We start from the raw sequence: 22,342 nt of genomic DNA, 5'->3' as shown, positions 1-22,342 counted from the left end.
AACATGACTGACAAAATAAACCTTATGCTTCCATGCTTATGCCCAAAGTTTGATTCCCAATTGTCAAATCTTTACAACAAAAGATTACCTGTTCTACGTTAATATATATATATATATATATATATATATATATATATATATATATATATATATATATATATATATATATATATATATATATATATATATATATTTGTAAATAAAATGAGATGCAGATAAAGATCATGGAGTTGGTCCCAGTCCTTACCAGAGCTCCTGGGCTTCTAGTTGAGCCTGTCGCCTGGCTCTTTCCTCCATCAGCTCTTTGACAATCAGCTCGTATGGTTTGTCTCCAGGAGCGTCCCCCATTACCCAGACCCACACCTCACCATCTCTGCCCTGCAGCCACTGGACACTCTTCCTGCTTTCTGGAGACAGACATAAAGGCAGATGTAAAAACCAAACTGGATTAAGTAACTTTACATAAATATCAAATAAAGTAAACGCAAAATTTTATTTATTTCATTTGTGAATAAATGCTTAAATTAGTCTACTATATACTGCGGAATGAACCACCAACTATTCCAGCATATGTTTTACGCAGCAGATGTCTTTTTCTAGCTGCAACCTATACTAAGGCCAATTTAATATATTCAGTTCACCTATATCGCATGTCTTTGGACTGTGGGGGAAACCGGAGCACCCAGAAGAAACCCATACAAACACAGGGAGAACATGCAAACTCCACACAGAAATGTCTGAAATTTAAATGAAGTTAATTTATAAACAATTTTTTTGGGATCACATGCTTATGATTGACCACAGCCGGTCCCGCATTGGCTTATCAAGATCCTCCAATCATATTTTTTAATAAGTCACTATAAATAACCACAGTCTTCATTCTACAACTATCTTTGTCTGGAAGAACAGCCCCTTAGCTCCCCGTCTCCTCCCTTTTCACCTAAATTGGGCAGCATGGCAGCCCAGTGGTTGACATTGTTCCCCTACGGCAGGAACATCGCCAGCTCTGGTCCTTGCCGGGCTGGCTGGCATTTCTGTGCAAGGTTTACAAGTTCTCCCCGTGTCCATACGGATTTCTCTCGGGTTCCCCAGTTTCTTCTCACCGTCCAAAGAAATGCGACATATGTAAACTGAGGGCCTACTCACACTATGCTATCCGAATCGTGCCCAGGCCCGATTCCCGGATCGTTTGAGAAATGTGAGTGCGCTGAATCGGGCTCAGGCACGGTTCACTTGGCAGGCCCTGGCCCAGTTGGAAGAGGTGGGCCTGAGCGCGGTTCAGTTGGCCTCTGCAAGCGAGACGTGACTTTTAGGGGACTGTTTCATATGGATTTATTAATCATTTTTACTGTTTAGTGAAAGCAAACTGCCGTGGATTATTAAAGACGCAAAACTCTCACTGCACTACAGCTACGCACCTTCAGCAGACCTCCTCATTCCTGCAGCACAACGACTTTATGATTGTTTATGAGCGCCAAAAGTGGCGGATCTGTTCGGCGAAATATCTGACTGCGTGTCACTGCATCCCTAAGGACTGTTTGGCGAAATATTTGACTGTATGCCACTGCATATCAAACGACTGAAACGATATAACTAGAGAAATCTCCATTGTGCTGAGTGACAGCGCTTCTCACTGAACAGTGCAGCATCGATGACGTAAGCGTGCCCAGGCCCGTTTGTGGTGTGAGTGCGGGCCATCGGGGGAGACGGGAGGGGGACAAGCGTGCTTTGGCCCGGTTCGAGGCAACTGTACCTTGTGCACCATAGTCTAGCTCCCAGCATCAGTTTTTCTCCTTCTCAAAGTAGTTTACCTTAGAAACTTCAGCGGGGGAGTTTTTGAGATCTAACTGAGCTTAATCTCCTCTCTTGCCCTGCTCAGGGCTCTCTCCCGGGACAGCATGCCAAACAAGCTTATTATAAATCATCAGCTAAGTGTGAAGTTTTGAAAATGATGTAAAAAAAAAAGTAACCAAAAGATTGGGTTTGTCCATATTTGACCCAGCATTGTAGTCTTATTGATGTTGAAGCAACATTATGATTAGGACTTTGTATTATTTGGATAAAATAAGGAGGTACATGAAAGGATTTTTATGCACTTGCTGTGTTTTAATAGCTAATAAGTGAACAGATTATCACCCTTACTGCGGCTTGGAATTCCACTAGAATTGGATTTATGTTTAGATGCAAGTCAGATGTCCAGATATCAGATTGTATGCACAGTATCTGATATTTAAAAAATACATTTGGAAGTGGTTTAAACAAATTCTGATATGTGTCAGATGATGTGAGTAAAAATATCAGATGTGTATTTGTCCCAGCATAAACAACCGTAATCATTAAATGGTCAAATAAATCCCAAGTCGTCCCTTATTAAGTTGCGAATGATCAAATGCTGTTTGTAGGTTCAAATCTCTTCTTAGTTTCAGTGAAGAACAGCTGTTCATAAGCTTATAAAAACTCACTGGTCCTGAACACCCATATTTGAAAAATTTAAAGGAGATTAATCACCATCTGGCCAACTGACAATTGAGGAAATAAATAAATAATATTATATGGTATAATTTATGATAATAAGCAATGAAATAAGCAACAATACATATCTTTTTTTGGTAAAATGACTAAATGGTTGCTATTAGGGGTGTATGATACCTACAGCAACAGTAAAAGAATATAAGTAGACCAAGGAAAGATTGCCTTGCTGGACTCACCATCTCTCTCCTTGACCAGAGGATTTTCCCAACTACCCTCACACGCTGTCCATCGTCGCACTTGCTCCTGACGTATTTTGTAGAAAAGAATCTGCTTCTGCTCCTCATTCAGTTCTGCCAGAAGCTCTGGGTCTACAAACATGTCTCTCAAGATCTGTTGCATCATCCTGGACTGCCAAATTCTGCTCTCAAGGAGAATGGTGGGAGAACTGCCAGAAATATTTACAACAGATTTTCTTCAGTCAAACAAGGTGAAGAGTTAACTGCTATTTCGGCTTTGCCTGAAACAGCCAGCAACATTTTACTTCTAAAAGTAAGTAAGTGATACTTCAACAGCAAATGCCCAGAGACAGTAACACAGTTCCCGCTTTATTTATATTGACTTATATGTTAGGCACTGTTGGTTTTAGAACAGTTTCTTAAGTTGTAGTGGCAAAACATTGTTCAGGTTGTATACAGACTACTGCTCAAAAGTTTGAAAAAAAAAGTTGTTTATCTCTATTGTTGCATAATTTTTACCTGCTAGGGCATGCTTACCTACATTTTTGGCTTTTTTACACTTATATTTAGGCCCACAATAAATATTGTATGTGGTTGTGCAGAAATTTGCAGATTATTTTATTTCATCAATAAATCAGTATATTAACCTATGTAAGTGTGTAAAATATATATTTATGCAGGTTTTATATTAATTTCAGCAATATTATTAAGTAATTTGTGAGTGTTTATGTGATTTATTTAAATTACCATTTGTAAAGTAACATTTTCTGTATTTTAGTAGATATATTATGTGAGACTTCTATTTAGATATATTTAGATGTGCATTGTAAGCCTGAAATAAAAAGTAATTGTTTTTTTATTTCAGGTTTTAAGTTTTTTTTTTTTACTACACTGCAAAAATCATTCCGCATAAATCTGTAGATTTTGTCCAAAATATGCGCAAAAATTTCCACAGATTTTGTGGAATTTCACTCGTGAGTGCCATTTGCACCTGCTGTCATCGCGTAAATCCACCAAGGACGCTGTCGACAGACTGTTTGACTGAATGACTGACTGATGCACACCCCTTCCCTGAACCACATTTTCAGATTTTACTACATTTTCACCCTGTTATTTACTTTATTTTATTACTTTTGCTTATCTTATTTTTTTGGATTCTGTCAGACTCAAACCCATCGTGGTCAAGTACTCTCTGCATCTTAAGTCCACCAATGTACATGGCAAGCTACTGTAACTGAACAAACTGGTAACAGCGGTAAAGCCGTCCATATAGAGGTAAATGGTCAGCTGGTAAGCGTGAAAAGGAACGCCATCATACCGTCCCATAGCATTCATTTTAAAAACAAAATGCAGCCGAATGTACTTCTGCCTACATAATTCACGATCTCCAGAAATGTCTACAGGGGTACATTTTCAGAATGAGCCTATGTTGAAAATAAACACATTCAATAAACCATTTTGGTACTGTTTTTATTTTTTTTGGTTTATTTCCAACATGCAGATTACATTGTTTTAGCACCTGAATACAAAATTATTACAAAAAGTGGCAGTTTGGTCTGATCATATTTTGGTGATAGACAAACATGTTATTTAATTGTTTACATTTTAAAGACATTTTATTTTGGTTACATTATTTTAAAGTATTTAAAAATGGTCACACTTTATTTTAATGTGCAATCCACACTATAAACAAGTCATTAAGACTTTTAGCTCAATAAACTAATTAGCTTCTTATTAATAGTTAGTGATGTGGTAGTTTAGATATTAGGGATGTAAAAAAAGATCATACATTATAAGTGTTAATAAAGAGTTAATATCTTAAAATATAGGTAATAAGCCAGTAGTAAACAGTTTGCATTGTTACTTAAACTCAAGTAAACACTTTTTGAAATGTTTAAAAAATGTTACTGCATTGTGGCTACATTGTGAAATGCTAAAAAAGATGTTGTTTTGCTTTGTAAAAACAAAAACATAAATAAAAGATATAGACAATGATGAGAGCATGTGTGAGCATATAAAAAAAAACTCTACTACTCTAACAAGTATAAATGCATTATTCTCGCTCATAGTTCTGTAAGTGAAGTGAAGATACTGAACAAAATTTGTCTTTCTAGTATGCATGTGACAATTCTTTGTCTGTGCACTCTATCAAACGGATAATAATTAAAAGCCAAAGTGTTTAACCGCGTGTAAACCGATGCATATTTTCTGCTTTATAGAACACATTTTTTTGATTAAACAGTATCTAGAACAGCTTGACCTTCCATAATACTATTTGCAGTTCGTTTACCACCAGTTGTTTGTACTTTTGCTCATTCTTCCCTCGTCATTTTGTTTGCCAGAGTCAGATGTTTTATATTCTGTAAAAAGGCAAGCATCTGAAAGTCTTCATGTCTGTAACGCAGATAAAGCTGGACTTGCTTTCATTAAGGCTGCCAGCTGAGCTGCAGTCAGGGGTCTGTCTCTCAAACTGACTCTGATGTGCTTGTTCTCTTGTTGTTGTGCATCTGGGCCATCCACTTCTTGCTTCGTGGCTAGTTTGGTTTCTTCTTTCATTACAGAAGGGTATGTACTGTAAGAGCCTTCATCTCTCACAACAGATGGATGACTTTCCTAGGAATGCGTTTTTTTTTTTTTTTTTTTTTTACTGACATTTTATATTGACATACAAGAAATATTCTGAACAGTGTGTACTGAACACTATATATTAAACCATAAATATAAGTTGTAAAATAAGGCTGGGTGAATAAATATATACTTTATATTATGATATGAAAATGTGCTCAATAAAAGTTCTATATGATACTTTTTTGTTTAACCACATGGATTTTTTTTTACCAAACAGCAGTGCGAGTTTAGTTGGTTTGTTTATATGTGAGAGGTGTCAAATGGATCATGTGACAAGCTCCAATGAGAAGTGTTTGAATATTGTAAATATTTACCTCAGGCAAGTTTGGTTAATTAGGCAAATCACCTTATAGTCAACATGGTTCTATAGCCAATTGGGACAAATAATATTGACCTTAGTTTTTGGATTTATTAAAATATGTATAAAAATTCTGTTTTTCCAACATTTACTAAAAGAAGACTTAATTCAGTAGAAATCACTTTGGACATATTTGAAAAATAATGCAAATTTCACAGGAGGTCTTTTTCTCTATCTCTGTAATTTTGTATATATTATTATTATTTAAAATGATTAAATCTATTATAACTGTATATTATATGCAGCTAAAGACATTTATAAAAGAAGAAGAATGACTCAAAAATAATAACTTTAAAAAAGCACATTAGTGTATATAAATATATTATATATGGGTACAAATATACTACCTGACAAAAGCTTGGTCATGGATCCCAGTTGTTGGACCAACAAATAATTACTTGACTTCTAATTGACCATTTGGAAAAGTGGCAGAAGGTAGATTTTTCAGATGAATCATCTGTTGAACTGCATCCGGATCATCACGAATACTGCAGAAGTCCCATTTGAACCCAAATATACTCAAGGTTCTCTGAGAAATCAGTCAAGTTTGGTGAAGACAAAATCATGGTTTGGGTTACATTCTGTATAGGGGCGTGTGAGAGGTCTGCAAAGTGGATGGCAACATCAACAGCCTGAGGTATCAAGACATTTGTGCTGCCCATTACATTACAAACCACAGGAGAGGGCAAATTCTTCAGCAGAATAGCACTCATTCTCATACTTCAGTCTCCACATCAAAGATCCAGAAAGCAAAGGAGTTCAAGATGCTCCAGCATTGGCCAGCCCAGTCACCAGACTTGAACATTATTGAGCATGTCTGGGATAAGATGAAGAAGGCTTTGAAGATGAATCCAAAGAATCTTGGACTCTGGGAGTCCTGCAAGAATGCTTTCTGTGCCGTTCCGGATGACTTTATTAATAAGTTATTTGAGTCATTGCAGAGATGTATGGATGCAGTCCTCCATGCTCATAAGAGTCATACACAATATAATTTTTTTTTTCCCACTGCACCATTACTTTATATTCTATACTGTACATTATTTCTGTTAAGTGACAAGACTTTTGTCTAAGCAAAGTCAGACCTTACTGTACTAATAAAATAATTAAAACTAAAGGCATGATCATATTTTATTTTGGTAAAATAAGCGTAATCTAGAGGCCTTTGCCTTTCATATAAGCCACTTCTGATATCAAATGATCAACTAGAAGTCAAATTATTATTTGTTATTTCCTAAAACTTGAATAGGTGACAAGAATTTTGTTATGTAGTGAGTGTCAGTGTGTGTGTGTTTGTTTGTTTGTGTGTGTGTGTAATATATATACAGTTGAAGTCAGAATTATTAGCCCCATGATTATTTTTCCCCAATTTCTGTTTAACAAAAATAATATTTTTTTCATCCATTTCTAAACATAATATTTTACATTACATTATGTTTTAATAACTCATTTCTAATAACTGATTTATTTTATATTTGTTATGATGACAGTAAATAATATTTTACTAGATATTTTTCAAGACACTTAAACATCCAGATTAAAGTGACATTTGAAGGCATAAGTAGGCTAATTAGGTTAACTAGGCAGGTTAGAGTAATTAGGCAAGTTATTGTATAACGATGGTTTGTTCTGTAGACTATCAAAACAAAAATAGCTTAAAGGGGCAGATAATATTGACCTTAAAATGGTTTAAAAAATTAAAAACTGCTTTTATTTTAGTCAAAATAAAACAAATAAGACTTCCTCCAGAAGAAAAATTATTATCAGACATACCGTGAAAATTTCCTGAATCATTTGGGAAAAAATTCAAAGGGGGCTAAAACCTATTTATAACATATACATGTATTTATAACATTTGGTTATTATTAATACATAATGATAAATAAAATACACAAACTTGTGAGCAGTATCTATTTTTAAGATGCTCGTTGCACTGTGTTGTGTTTTATAATCTCTTAGCAGGTGTTTTCTACACAGAAGATCGATCGCTAGCATTCATCAGCACTGTGCAGTCTGTGTTCCTAGGTCAGTTTTTCTACATTATTCATCTCACTGACCTGCTCTGGCTCCTTCAGATCCCTCTGTGTCCTGCCAGCATGGAGCTTCTCTCTGTGTCATTGAAGAGTCCAGCACAGCCAGGTGATTTCTGCTTTATTCAATGTTGCAGTTTTTCTCCCCATCAGGTCCATGGTGAGGATTTGTGTGCCTCCATTGATGTTGTGACCTGACTCTAGTATGAAGGTCACAAGTGTCCCACAGGTGAACAGACAAGGGCTGTTGTCAACCTATAATGCAACTGGATCTCTCTTGCTCGCTTTCTTTTGGTCGCTCACTTCGGCACACAAATAGACACACACACACACACACACACACACACACTCCTATAAAGAGAGAGAGAGAGACAGAGAGAGATACTGCTAATGTAATTAGAAACCTCTCTGTTGTCCTATCTAGGGTTCATCTGGGCCCATTGCTTTCTTCATTAAGTCTGTCCTCTTGTGGTACACTGCTAATGCCTATACAAGAGAGATTTTGTATTATTCTTTAAACCTTTTAAGCTAATTTAATGCTGCTGACAACATTGAGATGATCTGTTTGAAATGAATTATAATTTTTTCATCTTCGTGTTGTTCATTAGGGCGAAGCAGTGGCGCAGTAGGTTGTGCTGTTGCCTCACAGCAAGAAGGTTGCTGGGTCGCTGGTTCGAGCCTCGGCTCAGTTAGCGTTTCTGTGTGGAGTTTGCATGTTCTCCCTACGTTCCCGTTGGTTTCCTCCGGGTGCTACGGTTTCCCCCACAGTCCAAAGACATGTGGTACAGGTGAACTGGGTAGGCTAAACTGTCCTTAGTGTGTGTGTGTGTGGATGTTTCCCAGAGATGGGTTGCGGCTGGAAGGGCATCCGCTGCGTAAAAACTTGCTGGATAAGTTGGCGGTTCATTCCGCTGTGGCGACCCTGGATTAATAAAGGGACTAAGTCGACAAGAAAATAATTGAATGAATGTTGTTCATTTTCTGTAAGCATCATCATCATTAAAAAAAGATTGAACAAAGCACATTTCTTGTGACTGGATTTGCATCAGTGCATCTTATGAAATATCTGAAGGTGTTTTGGTGTATTATAATGAATTTTAGTGTTTTAATGTTCTCAGCTGGGCATCACAAACAACCACATGGTGCATAATTCTCCCTTCATCCTTTATCTTTCTGTGTCAAGGTTATTGTTCCATTTCAAATGAGCCTTGAGTTTTTTTCCTATAGAGCCTTCATGAATGTAATGAAGAGTTGTGTGTGTTTGTGCAGGTTTTACCGCGGTTTCTTTTATTAAATAAAAATCTATATGTTAATTGTATTCAGGTGGATTTGATATAGATTATTCTCTAGAACAGTGGTCCTCAAACTTTTTTACCAAGTACCACCTCAGAAAAAAAATTGTCTCTTCAATTACCACCATACCACCATAATGAGCAGTATTGAAATACAGTAGGGTAGTAAGCCCAGTAAAGCAGCTACAGTTCTGCACAGTTCAAAAATGTGTCAGATTAATTCCTATTATTAAGAATATTTACTATTGTCAGCCACTTGAAACATAAATAGTCTGAACGTTAACACTGTACTCTGCTTATATGTAAAACAAACAAACAAACAAACAAACAAACAAACAAACAAACAAACAAACAAACAAACAAACAAACAAACAAACAAACAAACAAACAAACAAAAAAAGTCAACATTTAAATTAAAATGTGCTTTAGGTAAAAAGAAAAGTGCTGTATATAGTAGCCAATTCATCAACACCTGAAAATGTTGCCTGGACCTCATAAGTATAGGCTATATGTTATATAATAAATATTATTATATGCCATATTCATATATAAATAATTTTTGATAAATTTTGAAATATATATAGCATGTACTTATGACACATTTGATTCCTCCGTGTGCGACTAAAAGGAAGCCCGCGTACTACTAGTGGTAAACATATCTTGAGAACCAGTGCTCTAGAACATTTTTAAGCTTCTCGAGTATAAATGATATATTAAATATTTCTTGCTTTAATTTAATAATTAAATTACATTTATATCAGATTGTTTATGTTCCTCAATGTTTTATTTAATCATTTATCTAAAAAAGTTTGTCACTGTGAGCATATCAAATTTACTGCCTCTTTATTAGGTACATCTTTCTAACTGCTCGTTAACGCAAATTTCTAATCAACCAACCACATGGCAGCAACTAAATGCAATTAGGAATGTAGACAATCTACTGATCTATTTGAGCATTGTGTTAACGCCACAGTCTACCCGAGTATTGATACTGACCATGTCCCTTCCTTTATGACCACAGTGTATCCATTTTCTAATGGCTACTTCCAGCAGAATAATGTGCCATGTCATAAAGCGCAAATCACCTCAGACTGGTTTATTGGACATTACAATGAGTTCACTGTACTCAAATGGCCTCCACCATCACCAGTCTCAATCCAATAGAGCACATTTGGTATCATGGACATGCAGCTAACAAATCTGCAGCAATGTGATGTTATCATGTCAATATGGACTAAAATCTCTAAGGAATATTTCCAATTCCTTATTGAATCTATGTTAAGAAGGATTGAGGCAGTTCTGAAAGTGAAAGAGCACTGAACCTGGCACTAGTAAGGTGTACCTAATAAGGAGGCCGGTGAGTGTATGTCACAATCATAACTTTGCAAGTGTGATAAAATTATATTTTGTCCTCAATTTTCCATTGCCTACTGTATTTAAAAGAGTTAACACAACCCAAAAAATTGACATTTGGTTAACAGAATAAGATATTTCCATATGTGTGCAACTAACCATCTTTTTTATTATACTGAAAAAATACAGCTTAGTTCCAGATTTATAAGTGGTTGCCACAGTAGAATTAACAACTAATTACTCTGGCATAGGTTTTTTGCCTTCCGGCTGCAAACTTTGTTTCATATACTCAAAAATTCTGCTTCCCTGCTTTTCAATTTCCTTCTGATGTTATAAAAATTGACAAATTAAAACAATACTGATACTTTCTGGTGGACAAAGCTAAAATTTGGACTTTCACACAAGTGCTTTCCTCTTCGGAACTTCTTAAAAAGTCAATTTATCTCCCAGCAAGCTTAAGCCCCAGGCATCAAGACAGCTTGTTTTACCTCCTTGCTCAGCTGTAATGACACATGAGATATGGACTAGCAGAATTGAATGTGTGGGTGAGTGTGTTTCACCATCTGTAGGTTTTATGTGTAAGTGAGTGTGTGTGTGTGCGTGTGTGTGTGTGTGTGTGTATTGCCAGATGTGAGTGGACAAAATCGATCAACAGCTTCTATAGCCTTTTGGGCCATTGGTACCAGAAGTTCTCAGCACAAGTGAGACCTTTTGGACTCAGGGATTTATGTTTAAAACTTCTTGTTTCTCCTTCAGAGCTTTCATGAATTCCTTCTTGAAATGTTGAGTGAGCATATAGTTAGCAGAAGTTATGTTGTAATACAATGTTAAAAAGTTATTGCTTATCACAGAGGGAACAGTTATGATTCAATTCAATTCAGCTTTATTTGTATAGCGCTTTTACAATGTAGATTGTGTCAAAGCAGCTTCACATAAATGGTCACAGTAACTGGAGCAGTGTGGTTCAGGTTTTAGTGTTTAAGTTCAGTTCAGTTCAGTTAAGTTCAGTTCAGTTCAGTTTAGCTCAGTTCAGTGTGATTTAATCATTACTGAGAGTTCAAACACTGAAGAGCCAATTCATCGATGCGTAGCTCTACCAATCCTGAACCATGCGAGGCAGTGGCGACAGCGGAGAGGGAAAAAAAACTTCACCTGATGGGAGTGAAGAAAAAAAACCTTGAGAGAACCAGACTCAGTTGGGCACGACCATTTTAATTTCTCCGCTGGCCAAAAGTCTTGTGCAGAGCTTCATTCGCCGTGGTTTAGGCTGGAAGATGGCCTCAGCGAAGACTCGTCTGTCCCTGGAGCGTCGCTGGAATCAGACTCATGTTCTCAACTCCCCATGACCATTAGCGCAGCAGCAGCTCAGGATATGGCCTGGTCCCGGATATGGAATCCTTAGGATCATCACGTCGCTGGTCTTGGATCCAATCAGTGACTCCGCATAATCTGAGGACCTCGGGATGAGTATCCCCAGGTAAAAATAGAGAATAAAGAAAATAATTTAACATCATTGTCCACAAATAATGTTTTTCTAAATTAAAGTTTGGCCTCATGGTGGCTTGTTTAAAGTCAGACCATTAAAGAACATTTCACACTTGTCTCTTGGAAATCCTGTAGAATACAATGTAGAATCAGATGACAACTTTGAAACTTAAGATGTGCTTGCAATTATGTGTGCTGTAGACATCCAGCCTGTGGTTTGTGGGTGCAATGTCTGCCCTTGCAGTAGTTGAAACTAAATTCTTAGAATAATGTCTGTAGAATGTCTGGTTGGGAACCATCTATTACATAATTATATTAATTAGATAATAAGTAGACAGTCTAGACATTCAAATTATTGTTAGTTGAGATATAGTTAAAATGTTATGTTGGAATTACCATTTCTCAGTACACGAGCATGAGTAACAGTATTGTGTTGTCATAACCCATCGATGGGTCAAATATGAATAATATAGTTTTTTTCCAATTAAATTTGAACAGAATAGAATAGAATAAAATGCCTTTTATTGTCACTTTACACATACTGTATACAATGTACATTATATACATGTGCGATGAGAATAAGTGCATCTCACTACTCAGTGCAAACATGTATGTATGTATGTGTGTATATATATATATATACTGCGTATATATATATATATATATATATATATATATATATATATATATATATATATATATATATATATAAGGGATGCAGCTAGGGTTGCAGCTAGAAGGGCATTCGCTGTGTAAAACATATACTGGATAAGTTAGCAGCTTATTCCGCTGTGGTGACCCCAGATTAATAAATAAACTAAGCCGAAAAAAAGAAAATGAATGAATAAACATTCATTCATTCATTTTCTTGTCGGCTTAGTCCCTTTATTCATCCGGGGTCACCACAGTGGAATGAACCGCCAACTTATCCAGCTAGTTTTTACGCAGTGGATGCCCTTCCAGCTGCAACCCATCTCTGGGAAACATCCACACACACACACACTCATACACTACGGACAATTTAACCTACCCAGTTCACCTGTACCGCATGTCTTTAGACTGTGGGGGAAACCGGAGCACCCGGAGGAAACCCACGCGAAGGCAGGGAGAACATGCAAACTCCACACAGAACCGCCAACTGAGCCGAGGTTCGAACCAGCGATCTTCTTCTTGCTGTGAGGCGACAGCACTACCTACTGCGCCACTGCCTTGCCATAATGAATAAACAAGTTTGCCTTATTAAAATTAAACTGTATTTAATTATGTATATATAAATTTTAAATAAAAATCATGGTGGTTACAGGGCCAAAACTATTGAAATGAGATCGGTGGAGAGCAGAAACCAATAATGACCAATGAGAAGTCCTGTCTTTTCAGGGTTTTCGTTTTGTTCTCTGGCAGCTGATCTCCTTATGAGATGTTCTTGGAGATTTGTTTGAGTTAGTCCACCAAAACACAGCAGCCTCTCTCTCTATTTTTGCAGTCAAAGAGGGTCCCATGTGTGTTGTTCATCTAAATTCATGACCCTTTTAATTTTTTCCTTTTTCCTTTTTTTTTAAAGAATGCTCGATTTGCCTCTACACATTTCAGTTGTGTGCTGTATTGCAGACAGGGGGCAGTGTTGAGCTAAATTTCAACTCCCCATTAGAGATTAGTCGGTCGTTCAAAACAACACTAATCAAGAACAAGGCTTCCAAACAGGAAGAACCAATCCGAGCCAAGGCTGTCGCTGCCTGCTTGGCACTGGTCTACCTGTCGGTCACAGTCTGCTGTCAGGCTTTGACTAATGGTGTCTGCCAGTCCCGTATTCACGCTCTCTCATACTCGCTCTGTCTTTCTGGCACTATTCTTTCTCCTTTATGTTGCTTTCTTCCCTCCAGTGACTTGTCACCCATTTCCCCGCACATTTTTATCCACCTCCTCCTGTCTTCCCTCTTTCAGTTTCTGTACTTACTCCTTTCCAGAGCTAATTTATGTAATAACGTCCCTGCTTTTTTTGTAATTAAGGAATTGGAGATGAGTGGGAAAGCTCAATGGTGAAGTGCAGCAGGAATATTTCCTCCCTCAGACAGTCTCATGGACACAATCTCTTCCGTGTTTAGAGATACGCACAGCCCACCTGCGATGCCCACGTTGCCTTGGGCTATGCACAGCAGCACATAAATTAACACAACAATGAGAGTCTTCAGCCAGCGCATCTGTTGCGCACTGGGCAGAGAGATGAAGGCTGTATGGATCAGATACAACAAGTAGAGGGAATTAAAGCACTGGATCAAACACACAGTGAGAGAAGAAGACAGAAATCAATCTGGCTGTTTGAGTCGCTCTTTATTGGTCCAGGCAGACTTGCTGGGGTTATGACAGTTGTCCCTGTTGTGTGATTTTTTTCACTGCTCCACGCTCTTTTCCCACTCTGCATTATAGCTCTATTACAGAAGCTTAAGTGCTAGTGTGAAGTCACGCAGATTGACATTGAGATTTGTGTGAGTGTCAGAGAGATGCATTGCCTTGGGTGGAGAAGTGTTAAAATGACTAAGCAGACACCATATGCACCATAAAATTATATGCATTTGTGAGGGATTTGTGTGTATATATACACACACATTTATGTAATGTTCATAAATACAGCCTCAGACGATCAAGCCAAACAGCATGGGTGCCTGTAATTTGTAAACTCCCTTTCAAAAACCTTCCTCCTGCTGCTTGTGTGCAGGAAGCCACATTTCTGGAGGTTGTTTCTCCTCAATTATGGCAATCTGTGTCTTTGAATTTGCACCCCAGATTTGTGTTTGTTTTATCATATCAGCTCTTTTGTACACACTAAAGATCAATCAGCCTTAAAAGCTTCTTTGAGAAATAAAGTGAAATGTGCAGAGATGAACATTTTCCACTGTTCATGATTTGTGTGGGTGTTTGCATGCAGCACGCACGCACACCTCCAAAATGTACAGCAACAGCACGGCTTAATATAGAATTCATAAACTTCATAAAACACACTGGAGCCCAGAATAGTTTATCCTGCGAACAACATTGAGAACAATTATTAGTGGTAGATGCATGATTTTTTGATTCGTCCGCATTAGGAAAAACATTTTAATGATTATCTGATCCTTACCTATAATTCACTCTGACACTATGATAAAAAGTAACACTGTATACTTATTCTGTATACAATAATTATGCGGTATATTACAATTAACTTGCTAAATAATAATAACGATAACAATAGGAATAATTAAATATTTGCTATTATTCAGTTGTGCAATGCTCTCAAAATACATACTGTTTTTAGTAAAAGATTGAGAATCGTATTGTTTTTATTTGATACTTAAGTACACTCACCGGCCACTTTATTAGGTACACTTTACTAGTACCGGGTTAGACCCCCTTTTCCTTTAGAACTGCCTTATTCCTTCGGGGCATAGATTCAACAAGGTATTGGAAATATTCCTCAGAGATTTTGGTCCATATTGACATGATAGCATCACACAGTTGCTGCAGATTTGTCGGCTGCAATTCCATGATGTGAATCTCCCATTTCACCACATCCCAAAGGTGCTTTATTGGATTGAGATCTAATGACTGTGGAGACCATTTGAGTATATATATATATATATATATATATATATATATATATATATGTATATATATATATATAATTAATTTAGCGGAGGGTTAGTTTTATAGTTCTTGTCAAAGTAATGTTAGGGCTTAAAAAGTTAACATAAAGCCTTAAAACTCAGCTTAACAGTTTTAACAGGGCTTAAAAACCTAGTATGTGATCTAATCCGTGCTCCCTTTGTTTCTTTGAAGACAGACAATTGCATTTGTGCATCGCTATATCCATGACATTTCCTCTTTGAATGGCAATGCAGTACGCTTCAGAGACTTGACACGCTTTCATAATGGTGTGACTGGGCTTGTGTTGATTTTTGTTATTTGAAGTCTCACCAGAGCTGCTCATTCTGCCCCTCCCCTAATGAAACCGCAGAGGTGCCCTAATTCCGAACATAAAATGCTCTGGATGCCATATTACTGGCTTCTATAAACCTTGAGGTGGCATGTAATAAGCAAAGCCTATTGTCTTCTTTCTTGTCATTTGGCTCAATGAACAAAACAGACACTAGGGAGACGACCAAGTCTGCATGTCTCCACAGTACACTCTCTATTCTCTCTGTTTCAAAGGCTGAAAGATAAACAACATTAATATATGAAGCCGGTATTATTATGTATCTGGGGCACAGAGTTAGTATGTTAAGAGTCACATGCATGCCAGTAGTTATCAGAGCCCAGTACATATGGGAGTATGATTAGTATGTAGGATTCTCTGCCTGACAGCTCTTATCTTGACAATCAGGAGTCAGCTCAGCACAATCGTCTCATAGGAAAGTTTTGATTTCTTCCATTGAACATGCATTTAAAGATATAATATACTTATATCTTTGTGTTTTCATGTGGTTATGCTGTGCCACGTTATCACTGCTTTCGACTTGCAAATGATTCAACCAAAGGCATCTCACATAACACCATGCTATCTTTTTTCATGGTTGTTTTAAATGTAAAAACAGGGGTTTAGGACTTTTCCTTATAAAAAATAAATAGTAAACCATTCCTTCTGGGTGTTTATGTAATCCAACATCATAGGTTTGCATAGCTAAAATCATGTATTCATTCATTCATTCTCTTGTCGGCTTAGTCCCTTTATTAATCTGGGGTCGCCACAGCGGAACGAACCGCCAACTTATCCAGCACATTTTATACGCAGTGCTTTTACGAAACATCCACAAACTCATTCATACACACGCTCAAACACTACGGACAATTTTAACCTACCCAATTCACCTGTACCATGTCTTTGGACTGTGGGGGAAACTGGAGCACGCGGAGGAAACCCGCGCGAATGCAGGGAGAACATGCAAACTCTACACAGAAATGCCAACTGAGCCGAGCCAAGGTTCGAACCAGCGACCAAGTGACCTTCTTGCTGTGAGGCGACAGCACTACTTACTGCGCCACTGCGTCGCCCCAACATCATGTTTTTGATTGCCTATTTTTAAAATACTACTACTAAATACAGCACTGTAAATTACTTTGCATAAAAGCATTGGTCGAATCATTCAAATTATGAAGTGTCAATTAAAATGTATATGGTATTTTTTTTTTTTACTTTATTTAGATAGGATAATAATAAGACAGGAAATCATGGGTGAGGAGGAAAGGAAATTAGACTGGGAAAAGACCTCCAACAGGGACCTGAATTTGGGTCGTCTGAAGGCGACTGCACCATATATCAAAGCAGTTGCCCAAAGACTGCAGCTCTGACATTTTGGTGTTTTTATGGTGTTTACTGTATTTAAAAGGGTTTAGTTTTAATTAAAATGTTATCTTTAATTTATTATTTTCACATGAGAACTACAGATGCCATACAATTATGATGCCACATAGAAAATGAATTAAAATGGGACCAGAATGGAACCCTGTGATTCTCTAGTTTTATTTGCCTCATCACTTCAGGCAAATAAATCTGGTGCATCATGAATTGACTCTTGACAACAAGGTAATTTGTGAAATCCCAAATAGGAACAGCAGAATCCTGTAAAGGCACAGCTAAAAGTCAACAAACATAAGACTGATTATGGGCTCAGACCTAAACAAATTCAAGATGGTCATCATTCAGCTTTTGCAGATAGCTTTATGTGATGAGACCATATAACAGGTGAATGGAAAAAGGGCCAGTACAAATGAATATATATATATATATATATATATATATATATATATATATATATATATATATATATATATATATATATATTTATATTTTACAATATAGATTGTGTCAAAGCAGCTTAACATAGATAAAGAAAAGAGCAAAAGCCATAATATTTCAAATTGTGGAACATTCTAGCAATTCACAGAGGCAGGAGAGTAGTGTAGACTGTGTGTAGTACTAGTACATTGAAACTGTTTAGTTTACTATAAATTTCACTGTTGAAGTTTGGTTTGGTTTAAGTTCAGCGCAGTGTAATGCAATTGACACTGCGGAACCATGGAGAGAACCATGTGGTACTCCATGTGGAAATTTTTTCACCACCATAAATTCAGGCACACAAGACTAGAGCACCATGAATTGCTCTCTGTCAGCAAGATAATCTTTTAATCTCATAATGATAAAAAACATTTCATAATAAAAGTCAACATATGAAAAATATGAAACAGATCAAATCTGAGTTCATAGATCAGGTTATGATCAATTTCAGGTGATTATCATTGTACAATATAAAAAATTCCATCATTTTAATTTTTTTTTTTTCCGGTAGCTGGGGTGCCAGACAAAAATGTAAAATAACGGATGTTAAATTACAGAAATGTACTGTAAAATAACTACCATTGTATTACAGAAATTACAGTAAAATTAACGCCGGTTAAATTACAGAAATTTACCATAAAATAACGGACATTAAATTACAGGAATTTACCATAAAATAATGGACGCTAAATTACAGAAATTTAGTGTAAATTAACAGACATTAAATTACACAAATTTTCCATAAAATAATGGAGGTTAAATTACAGCAATTTATCGTAAAATAACAGACTTCAAATTACTGAATTTACCGCAAATAAATGAACATCACATTACAGAAATTAAGTGTTAAATAACGGATGTTGATTACAGAAATTTGTTGTAAAATAACAGACATTAAATTACAGAAATATACTGTAAAAAATGGAGGTTAAATTACAGAAATTTGTCATAAAATAACAGACATTAAACTACAGATATTTACCCTAACTAAATGGACATTAAATTACAAAAAATTACCATAAAATAACGGACGTTAAGTTACAAAAATTTATCATAAAATAACAGAGGTTTAATTACAGAAGTGTATTTATAAGTGTAAAAAACGGTCGTTAAATTACAGAAATTTACCATAAAATAACAGACTTTAAATTACATAATTTACCATAAATAAATGAACATCAAATTACAGACATTAACCGTAAAATAACGGATGTTGATTACAGAAATTTATTGAAAAATAACGGACGTTAAATTACAGAAATGTAATGTAAAAAAACAGAGGTTAAATTACAGAATTTTTTCATAAAATAACGCATATTTAATTTCAGAAATTAACTGTAAATACATGGATTTTAAATGACAGAAATTTACCGTAAAATAACAGTGGTTAAATTACAGAAGTATACCGTAAAATAACTTAGGTTAAATTATGGAAATTTACCATAAAATTGGTAACATTGTTACAGAAATTTACCATAAAATAACGTAGATTGAATTACAGAAATTTACTGTAAAATAGTGGACGTTAAATTACAGAAATTTACCATAAAATAACAGACATTAAATTAGAAATTGATTGTAAAATAATGCCCCATTAAATTACAGAACTTTCCTTAAATAAATTTTTCGGATACATTTCTGTAATTTAATGTCTGTTATTTTACGATAGATTTCTGTAATTTAATGACTGCTATTTTGTCAAAATAACAGATTTTTTTTTTTTTTACATTGTAGTTTAGGACACTATGCAGGTGAAAAAGGGACCAGGACAGACCCCTGAGGTATTTCAGTGTTACACATTGCTATTTATTTGTCAAAATGAACTGTAGCAACGTAATCTGTGACATAGGAGAATGCTGGGAGATTCAATTATAGCAAACTGAGTTAAATCCCAAAATGGAGAGGCAGAATAATAAAATTGTCAGTCAGTGATCATCAACACCAATATAAAATGAATCTAGCTTGGCTTATTCTAAAGGGTTTTCACCTCATATACCACTTTTGACAAGCCTTTGACCATAATCCTCCGGGAGCTTCCTAACCATTAAAAAAGACACTGTGAAAAAAATATGAAATGGAGCTAGAAATGACAGAACAGTGATCCTAATTCCACCCATATTAAACTAAGAGAGGCCCTCCTTCCTCCATTTAAAAAGCTATTATATAACACTGATTTTTATGGATGAATAATTATTTAATATGATGCGGCCCCTGCTCACTTTTTGACTGATATGAACTGGAAGTGTTATCTTCTGAGAAGAGAAGTCAGCAGAGGGAATTGAGGACAGGTCTGCATGATTGCCATTTTAATAGGGTCACCCCCAGGGCCACTGTCCTTTCACATGCACTCACTGCTCATCCTTATTCAGCCTGACTGCAACAGGCACCTTAATATTCTGCTCATAATGGCACTCATTTATTCTGGATCTCACCCGCATGTACATTTTCACTTTGCCATTGATCAGGGCTCACATAGTTACAGTTTTGCAATAAGCACAAGTTGAGTTTATGTAATTTATTATATAACTATAAAGACATACACTTTTTCATTCTTCAAATAAAATCTTCTCATTTGAGTTATTTTTTATTGGATATATATTTTTCATTTTGAAAAATGTACACAGTAAGTTAACTTTGTAAAAGATGAAAAATGTAATGATCTAATGCAGATATTTGGAGAACAATCCAACTTACAATAAAACATATGTTTGTTTCAGCATTTAAAAAAAAAAAGATGTATTAAGAAAAGCCAAGTAAAGTTTTTAAATTAAACTTTAATAATTTATTTTCTTTCTAACATTTAAAATTTCACATGGAAAATTCAGATCCATCCATTCAACAAGAGAATCAACCATCTGACCAAAAAGGACAGAGTTGATTCAGTCAAAGCTGGGGGTTATATCATTGTGACATTGTGGAAAAAGAGGTGATGTTGCAATGCATATTATGAGAAAATAAAAGTGACCCTGGATGGATGTAAACATGGGAGACTTCAAAACAAATTGTAATTGTTTTACTTACATTTTTTTTTTCTTCAACTGAAACTTTTTACACTTTTCACACAAACTATCCTTTTAAAGTAGTACAAGGACAGTTTGACAAGTCAATTTAGTTCAGACTGCATGATTTTCTAAGTAGTCACGTCATAGATGTTTTCACACTGTATGACAGTCTGGGGTAGCTGTCGCTGCTGTGTTTACACTGCAAGATGGATCGGTGACAGGGGGTTTCACACTGCATGATATTACAATAGGAAGAATCGCCACCAACTTTGTCTCGAACAGCAAACTACGTCTCAAATCAAACAAATGCAAGAAGTGGCATGAAAACAACTCAAAGTCACATAGCATTCTTTTTAGTATCTTTTGTTATTAACTAAATAATGGGAAAGAAGCCTTTGGTGGGGTAGAAATTGTACTTGCTCACCTGGGTTTTGAAGGGAATTAGCAATTTCTCTACAACATTTTTGGTTGTGGTATTGCACAGATGACATGTCATATAGACATGGGTTCTCCTGCCAAATATTGAACAGTTTTTCCTTCATTTTTTGTGTCTGAATAGACCCAAAAAAAGCCCTTTTCTCAGCCGAAGCCATGCTTGTTGATATTATGCTCTCTACCTTCGTAACTCCTCCCTGAACTTTTCACTGGCAAGGATAATGCTCTCTTATTGGCTGTAGGTAACTGCCAATGTTATTTTCAGTCAAACACATTTCAAACAGCGTAATTTTCAATCACCGACAGGTACAGATATTTACATGCCAAATATCCCACTGGTGTGAGCGATTCATTGTGAATCATTGATTCACAGATTGTCACTCACGTGATCGAGCAGCTATATTTTGTATAAAAATAATAATGATAATAGTCTCACATTAATAGCTATAAAGTATTTTACTATTGCTTAATTAGTATACATTAATAGATACCAGATAAACAATATTTAAGAATGTTATTTTCATTGTTGAACTTTAAAACTCTGGGTGTGCGACAAGGTGAAAACAGTGATTTTGACATCTAAATGTATAAAATAATATGAAAACATATAATAGAAAGGTAGTAAATAATTTTTAAAGTAGGTTTTATTGTTAGTAAAGAGGAATTTGAACAAAATTATATACGTTTTTGGATATATATGATCAAAGGACATAAAAGTGCCCGTAGTTAAAGAATTACCCTTATATCACCCCAATATGACTGTGGACACACTGTCTACACACAGTTCTGTCCAAACAGCTTCCAAAAGATGATTTTCATCAGTTTATTTGAGGAAAATGTAATAAAGTTTCTATTTTATTTTAAAAGATTATAAAAATTTGCGCTGAACAATATAGTGCAATGTGTGTATCCATATAGACCCATCGCAGGATTGGAGTATTTATTGAAGATTAAAGGGCACCTAAGCAGCACATTGTCAACATTGCTACTAATTATGTGATATTTCTTAAGTACCACATCAGCATATACTGATATGATTTCTGAAGGATCATGTGACACTTGAGGCTGCAGTAACGACCGCAAAAAATGAGCTTTTCCATCAAAGGAATAAATAGCATATCGCTAATGGAAAGTCATAACTCCAGGGCTTTCACTGTGGTGGATTGAGAGCCACAGATCACTTTCTTTGAGGAAGCACTCTCAGTCATCACTAGTATTGACAGCTCAGCAAAACACATGGTATGT

At 35.9% G+C, this 22,342-nt stretch overlaps 1 protein-coding gene across 2 annotated transcripts in view; it reads right to left on the bottom strand.

The window, feature by feature from the left end:
* Window positions 1-22,342, bottom strand: part of sh2d4ba (SH2 domain containing 4Ba) — a 155,440-nt gene that overhangs the window by 27,986 nt on the left and 105,112 nt on the right. Inside the window, exons 2-4 of one of the 2 annotated variants that reach the window (XM_087279185.1) lie at window positions 7,749-8,072; window positions 2,709-2,917; window positions 248-407 (exon numbers count right to left, since the gene is read on the bottom strand). In XM_087279185.1, the coding sequence (XP_087135311.1) occupies window positions 248-407; window positions 2,709-2,874 (326 nt within the window). In that variant the 5' untranslated portion in view covers window positions 2,875-2,917; window positions 7,749-8,072. Of the gene's footprint in view, window positions 1-247; window positions 408-2,708; window positions 2,998-7,748; window positions 8,073-22,342 lie in introns of those variants that run through there. The other variant, XM_087279186.1, reaches the window with a different exon arrangement.

Source organism: Danio rerio, chromosome 13 (genome assembly GCF_052040795.2).
Source record: "Danio rerio strain M-AB ecotype USA chromosome 13, GRCz13ab, whole genome shotgun sequence".
In the NCBI taxonomy this organism is placed as follows: domain Eukaryota; kingdom Metazoa; phylum Chordata; class Actinopteri; order Cypriniformes; family Danionidae; genus Danio; species Danio rerio.
Note: the sequence above shows the minus strand (reverse complement) of the source record. Positions and strands in the feature narration are given on the sequence as shown.